Consider the following 13,586-nt stretch of genomic DNA (forward strand, 5'->3'; position numbering starts at 1 on the left):
GTATCATCTAAAAATCACCACAGAGCTGGGAAAGGGAGATAAGCTTCTGGAATTAGGGGGTCTCCAAGGAATACATCTATTATAGAGTAGACTTCAATTTAAACTTGATTGATACAGGAGCTTCCAAGGGGTCATCAATGAAATGTCTATCACGAGAGAAATAAACTTGCTGGAAGAACTTCTGGAAAGTCCTGAGCTATGTCTGGAGGACACGTTCATCATTGCGGGATACACCAACCCAGCGGCGGTGGGGAGACAGAAGGAAATATGGTTCCTTCAAAGACCATAGCTTCCCACTGCTAAAGCCTACCCATTATCCAACTTCAGTTTTTATTTAAGCTTGCAAGTGAATCACATGAAAGAGTTAATGAAAACTGTGGATAATTATTCACATATTTATATGTCTATTTTTCTAAAATATGTCTCATTGCATCAAATTACCATGACAGGTATTTTAACTTACTTCTTCAGGTGGTAACAGTTAACACCTGAAACTTGCTGCCAATTTTGAAAGAATTTCTTATGCACAATTTCCTATTAAATATTTAACATTTTACAGTTATACACAATTTTTCAACACTTTTCAGAATTGATCCCTGTTGTTTTTCGGATGAGCTGAACTCAAACACAAGACAGAATAGTTCACAAGTTAATATATTTTTTAACAGCAAAACCTGCTGTTGAACATTTGCTATAATAGTTTTTGCATTATTGTATCTCTGGAGTGTCCTAAATAGGAAGGGAAAATTAACTAATGCAATTCTGACAACACTGATTAGTTTTGAGAATTCCACCGTCAAGAACAGATTCTTCCTACTCATCTCAAAAGGCATTTATCCAAAGTATTTTTCACCTTAGAAAGGGTGTGGGATGTGAAGGGACTGTCCCATTACTCATTCAAGCCTTGACAACAAATATTTTTCTTAACCCCATTATAACTCTTCATTTGACTGAATATGCCATCAGCAGACAGAAGCATTGCTGCTAGTCAAATATTCCATTTTCTAAACATAAAGCAATATGAACTTCAGAACCAATCTAAGGGTGCACGTTGATTAATTTAGAAGGCTGGTGTTAGAATAAGAATCCATTCTAACTACAAAATTAAAACCATAAATGTAGAATGACAAGAATTACTGTTAAGAATTACTAGCATAATTTATTGCCTCTTAAAAAAAAAAAAATCATTAGGTCAATTTTAATTCTGCAGCTGAAAGGTGTTTTTTCCCCCCCTTACAGAAAATATGCAAGTTTATAGTTTAATACTAATACTATTAAAGTACTGTAAAAATGAACATCTTAATACATTCTGGAATATAATTATCATGAGAGAATTTTGAGCTTGGAAATATATTTTGTTTAGGAATTTCACTTCCTAGTACATCCAAAGAAATCTAGATTTTATGGACTAAACTCGTAGCTTCACTGAATAAGAAATGTAGTAAAGTACTATAAAATTGTAAAATTTAGTTATGAAAATTATTTATCCGGTACAAGACTTAGATCAACTCAAGCACGTATGTTGTGATTTTTGGTCATGACAATATATAGCATAAATTATTCAAAGTAAATGTATTACTTTCTTATTGCACCGCATGAGTAAAAGTGATGTTATTTGTGATTAGATGTATAGACAGCCATTAGAAGTGTTCTCCTAAATCAGGTTAAAGACTCTCATCCCCTTGTATTCAGCACAATGTAGGTTTTTTCATTGTTTAATGAAAAACAAATTCTGACAAACCTATAATAACCAAGTTCTTTCTCATGCATCCGATTTAAATTTGTAATAACTCCAAGTATTATTTTAAATGCCAAATGAAATATTTTACAGAAGCTGAAATATATTGTTCACAAGAGTTAACATACACAGAAATATTCTGAAACCCAGTGACAGTTTTCTGACTGTACAATTGCAAACAGGTAATGTAGTCAAGCAGCTAACAGCATGAACAAAAAGAATTTTCAAAATATTTTTAGCCAGTGTTTCAGTACTTCTAATCAGCAAATAGGCCAATATTGAAGTGTGACCACCATCTGCATAATGGAGTGTACTGCTTTCAAACTAGAGCTTTTTCACAGAGTAGGAGTGAAAAAATCTTTGCAAGTAAAAGATATGGAAAATCAGTTCTCAAAGCCCATTCCATATCTCAAAGATATGGAAATTCAATTCAAAGCACATTCTGTTAAATTTAAACAAAATGGTGGCAACTACCAAGCCAAGTGTTCCTTTTCTCCCAAATACGTAAATGTCATAATAGTCTTTAAAATCATGGTACTTTCCATGCCATAAAATATGCTAGATTTGCATTTTCAGACTTGATCTGTTTTAGCAAGTATGGTCAAGAGAGTAATCAAGGCACCCTCTTGTGGCTGCAGAGGATACCCAAGGGAGAGTGAAGACTATGCGTAGTAAGGGGAGGCGATGGGGAAATAGCCTGTCACAAATCTCACCATGTGCTAATTTTTTACTGGTTACTGCCTCAGCTTTAAGAGCAATTCAGTATTACTTTGCATCCAGTTGTGGAAATTGTTGTTGCTTCCCATCTATTTACCACTTAAAATTAGTGATATACCACAGTGGAAGTGTTTAATGTTATTTTGTGCAAAAATAAAGGATCTATGTATAAAGTTAGTATTTATTTTTACCTGTATTAAATTGCTTATACTGTTGAGAATTAATCAATCCTAAATTTGAAGATGCAGTGTATGATCATGGAAGACACTGCTCATTTCTTAGACTACTTTTACAGTAAGGGATGCTATGAACCACGTTTTCTCATGTATGCACAGATTTACAAAGCAGTCTATATACAGCACGTTGATGAAAGTTATGAAATGTTACCACGACAAATACATGCATCAATGTCCAAGGCAGCCTGAACCTCTGCCAAACCAGAAAATTCATTTTCCAACCCTGCTGCTTAGTTTCTCTCAACTGAACAGGCATTTTATTGTATTGCTCTTTTAGCTGCAATACTTCAAACCATTAAATAATTAATATTTAATTTGATATTTAAATAACTGATACAATACACCTAAAAGTAGCTCTAACTAGAAATCATTCACCTGATCAAATCCGAGTAGTTTGAATAATTCAGCCTTAAAAAAAAAAAAAAATGTTGTCCTGCCTACTATGCATTTTTCAAACTAATATTAGTGCCTAAAAAGTTTAATCTGGTTATTGTGATATTCAGGGCCCTGCTTATTGTACAAAAATATGTATAACTATGTAGGTATATTTATATCAGTTCCATAAGTACAGTGGGATTTTCCCAGCTTTGTTGAATGGCTGCTGTGTTGTTTTATGCTGCATTTCATTTTCACTGAAACTTGTGTCTTGTTTACTGTTACAGTTTTCAAAAATAAAGCTAAGATTTTATTGTGCATGGAGTGTATCTGGGTCCAGCCTTTCAGTATTGGCACACAAATTCACTCTATTAAAGGGTCAGCACAAATAGGAGGCTGGACAGACTACATATTTACACTGACGTAATCTACACTGGTTTTGTACACCCATGTGAGAGAGAGATGCAAAAAAAGGACAGACCCAGCAATTCTGTGGTAGCTACCAGCGGTAGGTGCTATTATGGCAGCCAGCCACCAGGTAGTGGATGAGCAAATCATCACCTGCTTATACTGAGCAAGCTGCTACCCCAGGCTGGAAGCAGACTGACCACACCAGGGGCTCTCAGGCTCAGGGACAGGACATCCCTCAATACTTCTTTTTTTTCTGAATGTGGAGGTAGCCTCCATTGAGAACCACTGTCAATGCTGCTTCTGAGCATCTCCATGCTTCTCAACCCAGTTCTGCTGCTTCCAAATAAAACTGCCCTGTGTGCCTGCTGCACAGCCACCCTGGAAGGGCTGTTGCATGTACACACATTCCTCCTCCATTTGGGCTACAATAAGCCTAAAGTGGGAACTGCCTCATGCTGTATTACCCCTCCCAGTCTCAAGAACAGAGGCAGGCAGCTGGAACTGCCCCACATACCTCTGTTTTCAGGAGGGGCATGGGAGTGACTGGACTAGGAGGGCCACAGCAGCCCAGCCCCTGCCTGTTCGAGGCTGATCAAAGCTCTAATGCAGCAAGAGTGAATGCAGGGCAGTTTTACCTGGCTGCCACAGTGGCAGCATCTGTGCCACAGCACTCCTGATGGGGACTTGTGGCATCCCCAGTTGAGAACCACTGGGCCACACCTACCTTGATTTTACTTAGGGTAAATCCACACTGAATTTAGGTCACATCATCTGGCTATGAACGTGCCCCACTGCACAGAGACAGTGCATTTTCCTATACTATTACACAACCTGCTATTCTTAAACCACAACATGTGTTTTTACTGGAAATACATGAGTGCCAAAGTTTGACTGCACCAAGCTGCAGAAATCACGTAAGTCTGCTCTTTCCAATTTATACCATGTCTGGAGAAATCACAAGCATGACCAAAACTTCACTGACAAAGCAGATTCAACTGATATGCGAAACCTTTCCACTAGTAGGTATGGCTAAGAAAGACTACTGAAACAGTCTAATTTTTAACAGTTTTTTGGTACTAATTACAATCAATTCAGCCCCAGTGTGGCATATGCTGGAAATTCATGAGCAACACACATAATGACTTGGCTGATTTTGGACGCAATGTTGTCATGACAAAAGCAGAAAGATGTGTGCTTCTATCTGGGGCTCTGCAGCTGGAAAAAGTCAGTTTCCTGGTGATGTGTGGATTACATCTGAACTATGCTTTTCTCAGGTACACTTATAATGGCTTCTGTGGGGCCATCCATCTACTAGAACCTCAACTCAGGAAAACCTGACTGTGTGACCAAGTGCTAACACTTCTGCTCACCACTAACCCGGTGTGTATTTGGCATATTCCTTACTGGTGGAAAAGGTAACTTCTTAGATAAGAAGTATTTAAGAGAAATGTGGTCCACTTATAACACCCCTATGAAAAAGCAACATTTCTACAAACACGAAAAGAAGCGTTTGATTTAATATGCAGAATAAAGTGATAACTTTTGTGGAACCGTAGCAACATCACTGGTAGCAATCAGTGCAGTTGACATCATTAATGCCATGTACCGGCCAATCTTTAAGCCGCCAGTTTAGACCCCGAACCTAGTTTACGCAAGGATTTCTTATATGGAATAACATTCTTTATCTTATATTTTTACTTCTATCAAAGCTTTTAATTTTAAACATTATTCTATATCGCTGTGAAGTCAAACACAAAAGCAGCACAAAGCAAATCAGTATTAACAAAAGTGAAACTACCCATTCTGTTTTACTGCTTAAAACTGATTATAAAGCTAAAAAGTCGGAAGTGTGAATAATGAGGCTTTATAAAAAAACATTTGTTAAAAGATTACCACGTTTATTATTTCTATAGTAACATTATCCATTTAATAGTGAAACTGCCAACTCACCCGGATGTAAGCACTCTGAAATTCTGCTAGTTCTTCACCGAGCGGAACAACAATTTTTTCCATTTGTCGCACATGAGAGTAAGGACGAATGTCTGGGGAATCTTCAGAACATATCTCTATTTGTGCAATCAATAGGTTGGAAATAACTTGCTGCACAGCCTAGGAAGAAATCACAAGAATGGAGTGCCTTACATGATGTATTTTTCTTCAAGTCACTCCCATATTGAAAATCAAGGATATGTGAAATTTAGAATCCTAGAGAGAACTGGGGAAACTATTTAGACTAATAAAGACCTACAGATGGTACTTTTCCAACTGTCTCTATTTTAGCTGGGAAGCATGATCTCGATAGACCATCAGCCACTGAAAACAGTCAGAACATGCTTTTTATATTATACAAGTCAGTGGTTTTCAACATTTAAATAAATTTAAAATGGAAATGCGGATCCCATTGGAAATTTCAAATGGAAGTGTGGACACCTTTGAATTGTAAGTGTGGGTATTCACATACTTTTGATTGATCATAGTCATCTTTTGCAAACCACTTAAGACCAGGGCTAGAAGGGACTTCAGGAGGTCACATCCAGTCCAATCCCCTTGTCAAGGCAGGATTATCCTTGTATAAACCATCCTAAACACAAGTCTGTCCAACCTGCTCTTAAAAACCTCTAAAGATGGAGATTGCACCACCTAGGTAGCCTGTTCAAGTGAGAAAGTTATTCCTAAACTCCAACCTCAATTCCCTTGCCACCACTTAAAACCATTGCTCCTTGTATTGGCCCCTGTGGACGCAGAGAATTCTCTCTCGAGATGCAGTGCCCAAAACCAGACCCAGTACTCCAGGTGAGGCCTCAACAGTGCCAAACAGAGTAGAAGGATCACTTTCCTTGATTTGACAAGAGCCACTCCCCTCTTCTCTCCCAACCCCAAAACAGGAGCACAGTGTTCACTATTCAGCTTATAGTCCACTTTAACCACCAGGTCCCTTTTTTTTTTTTTTTTTGCAGTACTGAAGCCTAGCCAGTCATTCTCCAGTTTCTATTTGTGAATGTGATTGTTCTGTCCTAAGTCCAGGGCTGTCCTGTCCTTATCGAGTTTTTTTTCAATTAATTTCAGACCATTTGCCCAGTTTGTCAACATTATTCCAAATCCTAGCCTTACCCTCCAGTGTCTGCAATTCCACACAGGAAATTTGTAAGATAATACCAAACTAAGTGTGCATTCAAAACATTTTTCAAATGATTACAGCAAATTAGTAAAGACTTTGTACCAGCTGTCAAAGCACTCAGTTCTTCCAACTCCTCCAGCCAAGCAGACCAATATACACATAAAGCATAGACATGGAAATTGAGTAAGGTTGGGAATACAGATACCTTGTTTCTCTGGAAATTAACTCAGAGAACCTGACGGTGTTTCTTTACAATACTGTTCCAAACCACTAAAAAGTTGCAGCCCTATTGTTGCAATGACAAAAGTTAGGCAAGCCCCGACATCTCTCTCGGCATTTTCTCAGATTAAATATATGAGGAATTTCTCTGAATTATTCTAGTGAAGGATCCTAGGATTTCAATTATAAGCTTAGTATTATTAACATAATTGGGAAGTGCTTTTACAATCAAAAGAAGTAAGATGACTCAATCTGTATGTTAAACCACTTCAAGAAATCCTTGAAACTAATTTCTCCTGGCAAACAGCAGTGCTTTTTATTTCTTAAATTTTCTCCTTCCTGTTTGCCTGGGTTTTATAAAATGCAGCATGCTTTATCAGGGATATCAACATAGTAAGGCTGTGTACACGGAGTTGCTGAAATAACTACATGGGTCAGGTGTCAAGAGAAGCATGGTCTCTGATCTGCTTACACATATCTGCACTAAAGGCTTCCATTTATACAACTTTAACAACAAAGCTATTCTTTTACCCGTTTACTCCATTGCACTCACTGGGAGAAGGGAATTTTACCATGCCAATAGAAAGCACAGCATTGTTGGGATAGCTGCATCCTCAACTGAGGATGCTTCAGATTTACAGTAACACCCATGTCGTGCTTTTAATATAGACATAGCCTAAATGTTTTTAGTTGTGCAGTGCCAGACCTACTTGCCTTGTATTTTTCAAAAGATAAAATTTGTACTAAGCCAAGTTAAATAGTACTAGCTTAAGCAAAATACTTAAGGTGCATGTCCTTAAGCTAAATTATATAACTTAACAATAGGCCCAGGATGCTTTGTGACAAATGAACACTTCTTGGTGCCAGGTATGCAAGAATAACAACCAACTTGGTAACAAAGAATTATTCTGTCAATGCCTCACAAACATGTATCCTGTAAATCACAAAGCACAGTCCTGGGTTTCTTTGGAATATTTTAATAAAACTAGCAGAAGCTGAGTGCAACTGTGCTAATAGCTAAACACACCTGATAACAAAGAACTCAGAGTGACCTAGACAAATAGGAGGATTGGAGCAAAAGAAATCTCATGAGGCTCAATAAGAAGCGCAAAGTCCTGCACTTATGACAGAACAATCCCATGCACCAGGACAGGCTGGGGTGACTGGCTGGGCAGCAGCTCTGCAGAAAAGTACCTGGGGGTCACAGTGGACAATAAGCTGAATATGAGCTAACAGCGTGCCCTCGCTGCCAAGGGCTGCATTGATAGAAGCGCTGCCACCAGATCGAGGGGAGTGATTCTGTTCTGCACTGATGAGGCCACATCTGGATTCCAGTTTTGAGCCTTGCAGTATAGAAAGAATGTGGACAATCTGGACAGAGTCCAGCAGAGGGCAACGAAAATGGTTCAGGGGCTGGGGCACATGACTTGTGAGGAAAGGCTGAGGGAACTGGGCTTATTTAGTCTAGAGAAGAGAAGACTGAGGAGGGATTTTAATAGCAGCCTTCAACTACCTGCAGAGGGGTCCCCAAAGAGGATGGAGCTGGACTGTTCTTAGTGCTGGCGAATGACAGGACAAGGAGCAACAGTCTCAACTTGCAGCAAGAGAAATTTAGATTAGATATTAAGAATAATTTTCTCACTACGAGGGTGGTAAAACACTGAAACAGGTTACCCAGAGACGTTGTGGAAGCTCCATTCTTGGAGGTTTAAGACCCGTACAGACAAAGCTTTGGCTGCGATGATGCAGTTGGGGCTGGTCCTGCTTTGAGCAGGGGGCTTGATTTAGATGCGACCACCTGAGGTCCCCTCCAGCCTTTATTTTCTATTGTTCTAATTATTCTTTTAGCACAAAGTATGGATTATTTCTAATTTCTTTCCAAGAGACAACATTAAAAACAGTTTCTATAGAAGCCTCTTTGTTAGTCCTCAGTCCACTAAACGAGTATTTGACTCACCTTTGTGTCACTCCCTGGTGTGGCACTAAGAGCTAAGACTCGAAACTGACTGGTATATTTTTTTAGTTCCTTTACAACCTAACAAAAACAAGATGTACATTAATATCATTACGTTTATTTCATTACAATAGTTCACATGTGGAAATGTCAAATATAACGCAAGAATTCAACAACTTGTTCCCCACATAATTGTATATAACCTAGTAACAGCATCAAACAATTTAGACATCAAGACACTTTTACTTGCATTTAATACACTAGCTGCAAAATTCAGCATATGGATTTACACCATGCTAGCCAAAAAGCAAATCTGAAAGCCAGCATTCCCAGCTGAGGGTTACAAAATTGAACTGGGGATACCACAGCAGACAGATAACAACAGGGCAAAAAAGAGAGACCAAGTGGAAGTGCTGCATAAATCCACATATCAGCCTCTCACTGCACAGCTTCATCTATGGCAATTGGGAGAGCGGCACAATGTTCCTTAGAAACTAGTCAAACTCTCGCTCTGCGCCTATATCAACTCCTAAAGCCAGTCAAAGGCTCAGTTCACAAACGTGGCTGCAAAGTCAGAGCCATCTGACAGTCCAAGCACCTCCTCTCCTATAGTTTCAGCTCAGCCACAGAAAGGAAGTACGGGTGGCCAGGCTCTCGAGCTGTCAATGTCAGCTCCTACACCCTAACCAGCATGTAAATTCCCCATCCCCCGAGTGCAGGAAGGCTGTGAACCAGTACAAGTGACATGAAAAAAATGGCTAAGAATATCAAATAGAAGCTTAAAAAGATACAAAGAATAAGTGAACAAAGATAGGAGAGGGCAGGGGAAACGCTTACATGTGTTCAGAGGCTGGTAATCTTTCCAAAGCAGAACAGGAAAGGAATAGGGAAAAATAAAGTGAGAGAAGCAATAGTTGGTCAGTTCCGTGGCAAAAGGATTTATCAAGTGAAGCCGAGAGTCACTGCTGTCACTTTGCCATTACTAAGATACCTCAGAACATTTTCAGTGAAACAGGAGTGCTTTCTACACAAAGGAGCAACAAAATGCAGGTCAGGGTAGCATCTTAGGGCCCTGCTACAGATTTAAATTAAAGCTGGACAGAAACTAGCTATGGAGTTGCATATTTTCAGGCATTAACTTTATAGCTGGTTGGCTCTATTTTATAGAGGGATAGTCATTTTTATCATGTGCTGATTCCTTTGCTTATGCAGCTAGTCTAAATTTATTGCACGATTAACCAGTTAATTGCATAATATATGTAAAGTGTAGTAGGGGGCCTTATAAACCAGGAATATCAAACTTATCAGGCCCACTGGACAGAATGAGTGGTGCAAGGCCATGACCCAGATGAGACCCACAGACCAGCCCTGTGCGTAGCATGCACCAGACTGGTCCATACATGCCTTATGCAGCCCCCAGGGCCTGAGCTGGTACGCACCACGTGCAGCACCTGGGGCTGGTCCAAGACCCATGGGCAGCACTAAGGACCATAGCTTTGAAACCCCTGTTACAGATTAACTCGTTCAGAGGCATGAGCTTTCATAGGCTACTGTCTACTCCAGCAGATGCTATAAAGATGTTCATGCCTCTCTGAACCAGTTCATCTCTAAGGTACAACCCTACCCAGTCTTCTGCTTAACATGGCTAACTAACTTTCTCACTCTAATCATCTTTAAGACGCATTTTACCTTTAAGTCTTTACAGAAGGCAAAATATTTTGTCCTCTTGTCCCAGAATGAAAAAATTACCAAAAATTCTGCCTGGCTTAAGCCTTACAAAGATTTAAGCCATCAGCATTTTTTTGTGCGCGCCAAATTTGACAAACCAAATGTTTATCAGTTTTCCTAGAAAAAAACCTAATTTAAGGAGCCACTTAGAAGTGCATGAGCTCATTACTAACTTCTCAGCATCCAAAACACGTTCAGTGACTTTAAGGCAAAGAATTCATCAAGACATTTTAAATGTTCAAGACCATCTTGAATGGTGTCTTAAGAGAAAACATCAATTTCTCTTGGACTCAATTTGGCTAAGTTTCAGAAATGACTTTTCCAGAAATACCCCCCTACTAAATGCACATTGCAGCATTTCAAGTTTTAATATAGATTGATTGCTCAGCACCATGCAAGTTGTCTTTATAACTGTATATAAATAAACCTGTCCTTTATATTAATACACCGTTAGCACAAAATATAGATTATTGCCGATTTATTTCCAAGACACTGATTTAAGAAAAATCAGAGAAACCTATCGATGACATCTGATTTTTTTTCTTTTACTTCAACTGCCCACTTATACATAAAGAAGTGATTTATAAGATTGGAAAGCTCATTACTCCTCCATTACCTGACAGTAGGCATAGTTTCCAAGAGCTCTGTGAGCTTCATCAATAACCAGACACTTAATTTCTCCAGCAGGACAGATTCCACGAGAAAGATCATTTACCATTATTTGAGGAGTAAGGAAAAAGACTCTTTTACTGTCCCAGATTTCCTTTCTGTTGGGAACCTGAGTACCACCTAAAACAAAAAACAAAAAACAAACAACAGTAAATATTTCAACAAGAGAATACATCTTCTTCAGTGACTCAAGAATCCATTTAGTGTAACCAATATTAGTCCCTGCGCTTAAAAAAAATGAACTGCCTCCTACATTGTACCAGCCAAGAGAGAAGGGTCAGCAGAAGCCTAATCTGCATTGCAGCTTCCATAAACTTTGACACCACTTTGAGTTTCCTCCTACTAAACCAGAGAGGAGAGCCTTGCTCCTGCAGAAGTGCAGAGCTCAGCGAAACTTGCATCAAGAACCATTTCCAGCCACTTTGCAAGCACAGCACAACTTGTTCACCTTCTGCTTTAAAGTGTCTGTCTACCAAATGAACCAGCCACTCTTCTTGGCCTCCTGATGCCAAGAGGTTGTGTCAGTAAGCCCCCATGTCTCTGCAGCACTAACTACAATATGTTTGTGTGCATTTATATCCAGGTATAAGTGAACCCTTTATCCTGCTGCCCTTCACAGTCCAGTTAGTCCTGTTGCAAGTTCCTCAGGCAGTCTGTTTTCCACCAAATTTCAGCTTCTAAAAATTCCTTACTCCTCAGCACAGCAGCCTGGCCCCTCCTTCAGCACTCGTGGCCCTAAGGAAGGGGTGCAAAACCCACACCTCCATAACAGGCAGCAGCCCTTCAAAACAGCCAAGAGGCGGTATCTTCCCCAGTCATCTATGTGCTTGATGACAGGCTCAGCACTATCTATGGTTGCCTGTTTATTGTAAGTTTAACTGAGCCTTTTTGACAGGGCAGGTAAATCAGGGTAGTCTATCCCCTTAAGAAGGGGCAACCAGCCCTGTTAAAGTTATTGGACTGTGGAACATTCTGCTTAGAGGGAGAGTCCCACTGGGAGCTGAGAAAGCAGAGGGACGGGGAAGCAAGCATGAGTGGTAGTGTTTGGTAACGTTCAGAGAGGGCAAAGGATTTGGACAAAAAGCTTTGTCAGTAGCTGAAGTTTGCCTGATGGAAAACAAACTGCCTGAGGAACTGGTGTGTTCCCCACAGCTAGTGCTGCACGGGCCGGGAGGCCAAAGGCAGCAGATCCACTTGGCAGACAAAGGCTCTCAAGCCCAAAAGCATAAGGGATTTGTGCTGAGGGTTGGAGAGGGTCTGTGGCGCCAACTCTGCTGAGCTTCCACAGGAAGCAGGCTCTCCTCCGGGGTCCAGCAGGAAACCCACCCCGGCAGACAAAAGCCATGAAGCAAAGGTCAAATGAGCTGCACTGGAGACAGGCCCCAGGCCCACAGGACCCAGGGCAGGGGTACACTGGTAAGAACTGCCATTTACTAACTGGCCTATCCTACCCAGTCTCCCGTGTCTCACAAGGGCAGAGACTGGATGCTGAACGGGAGACAGAGCTGGGTCTGACCAGGGCCGTTCCCTTGTTCCTCTCCCACTTGCAGCCTCCAGCATTTAGGGCCTAGGAAGTCCTGATGCAGAGGCCGTGCCTCTCGCTCCCGATGCCCCTTTCCCCCAGGAACGTGTCCTGTCCGCCTCTTGGTGAATCTAGCTCAACTGTCGGTTTCCACTTCCTGTAGCAACAAGATCCACCTGCCCATTCCAGGCTGGTTGAAAAAGCACTTGTTTCTGTCCGCTTTATACTCCACCCTGGCTGAAGGCAAGGTTACCGGCAAGGAGTCAGCGATTCTCAAGCACTGGATGCCCGACTCCCAAAAAAAACAACGGCTCTGCTCCCGGCTCAGTCACAGCCGGAGATGAGCGACAAGGAAAGCCGACCACGAGGCAAACGGATGCCGAGCTGGGAAGAGCCGATGGTGCCACCACCTCAACCAAGCAACCGCCTGCATCGAGAGAAAGCGCCAAGCCCTTGAAGTTTAGGAGAGCAAAAGCGGGAGGTTAACTACGCGTCGCTTTCGTGGGTACCACCCCGTGCCGAAAAAGCACCGCGGTATTTCCCCGGCCGTGACGGACTTTCGGGGTGAGCACTTCACTACGCCCGCTTGAAACAAAGCCAGGCTTCGACTGGGACGAGCCAGGCCTCCCCGGCAGCGAGCAACAGAAAGCGCGTCGGGCGTCCGAGCGGCACGCAACGCGCGCTCGCTTCGAGGGGACGGCCGCACCTGTCATCTCGGCCATGTGGGAGCGCGACAGGCCCATGAGGCGGGCGCAGGCCTCCATCTGCTGCGCCACCAGGGGCTTGGTGGGCGCCAGGAAGAGCACCTTGCCCGACGGGAACCAGCGGTAGAAGTTGTACATGACCACGGCGGCCACGAAGGTCTTGCCCAGCCCGGTGGGCAGGACCCCCAGCCTGTT

The 13,586-nt window shown here is 41.5% G+C and overlaps 2 protein-coding genes across 7 annotated transcripts in view; one reads left to right on the forward strand and one right to left on the reverse strand.

Moving 5' to 3' along the window:
* Window positions 1-5,430, forward strand: part of LOC106722258 (heme-binding protein 1-like) — a 20,987-nt gene extending 15,557 nt beyond the window's left edge. Inside the window, exons 5-6 of one of the 2 annotated variants that reach the window (XM_025205621.1) lie at window positions 4,752-4,857; window positions 5,411-5,430. In XM_025205621.1, coding sequence (XP_025061406.1) covers window positions 4,752-4,815 — 64 coding nt within the window. In that variant the 3' untranslated portion in view covers window positions 4,816-4,857; window positions 5,411-5,430. Of the gene's footprint in view, window positions 1-117; window positions 1,228-4,751; window positions 4,858-5,410 lie in introns of those variants that run through there. The other variant, XM_014520493.2, reaches the window with a different exon arrangement.
* Window positions 1-13,580, reverse strand: part of FANCM (FA complementation group M) — a 94,620-nt gene extending 81,040 nt beyond the window's left edge. For 4 of the 5 annotated variants that reach the window (XM_014520491.2, XM_025205620.1, XM_014520492.2 and 1 more), the window contains exons 1-4: window positions 13,394-13,580; window positions 11,113-11,285; window positions 8,772-8,849; window positions 5,428-5,586 (exon numbers count right to left, since the gene is read on the reverse strand). In XM_014520491.2, coding sequence (XP_014375977.1) covers window positions 5,428-5,586; window positions 8,772-8,849; window positions 11,113-11,285; window positions 13,394-13,529 — 546 coding nt within the window. In that variant the 5' untranslated portion in view covers window positions 13,530-13,580. The remainder of the gene's footprint in view (window positions 1-5,427; window positions 5,587-8,771; window positions 8,850-11,112; window positions 11,286-13,393) is intronic. The other variant, XM_025205619.1, reaches the window with a different exon arrangement.
* Between the last annotated feature and the right edge of the window lie 6 nt (window positions 13,581-13,586).

This window comes from Alligator sinensis, unplaced genomic scaffold (genome assembly GCF_000455745.1).
Source record: "Alligator sinensis unplaced genomic scaffold, ASM45574v1 scaffold358_1, whole genome shotgun sequence".
Taxonomy (NCBI): Eukaryota; Metazoa; Chordata; order Crocodylia; family Alligatoridae; genus Alligator; species Alligator sinensis.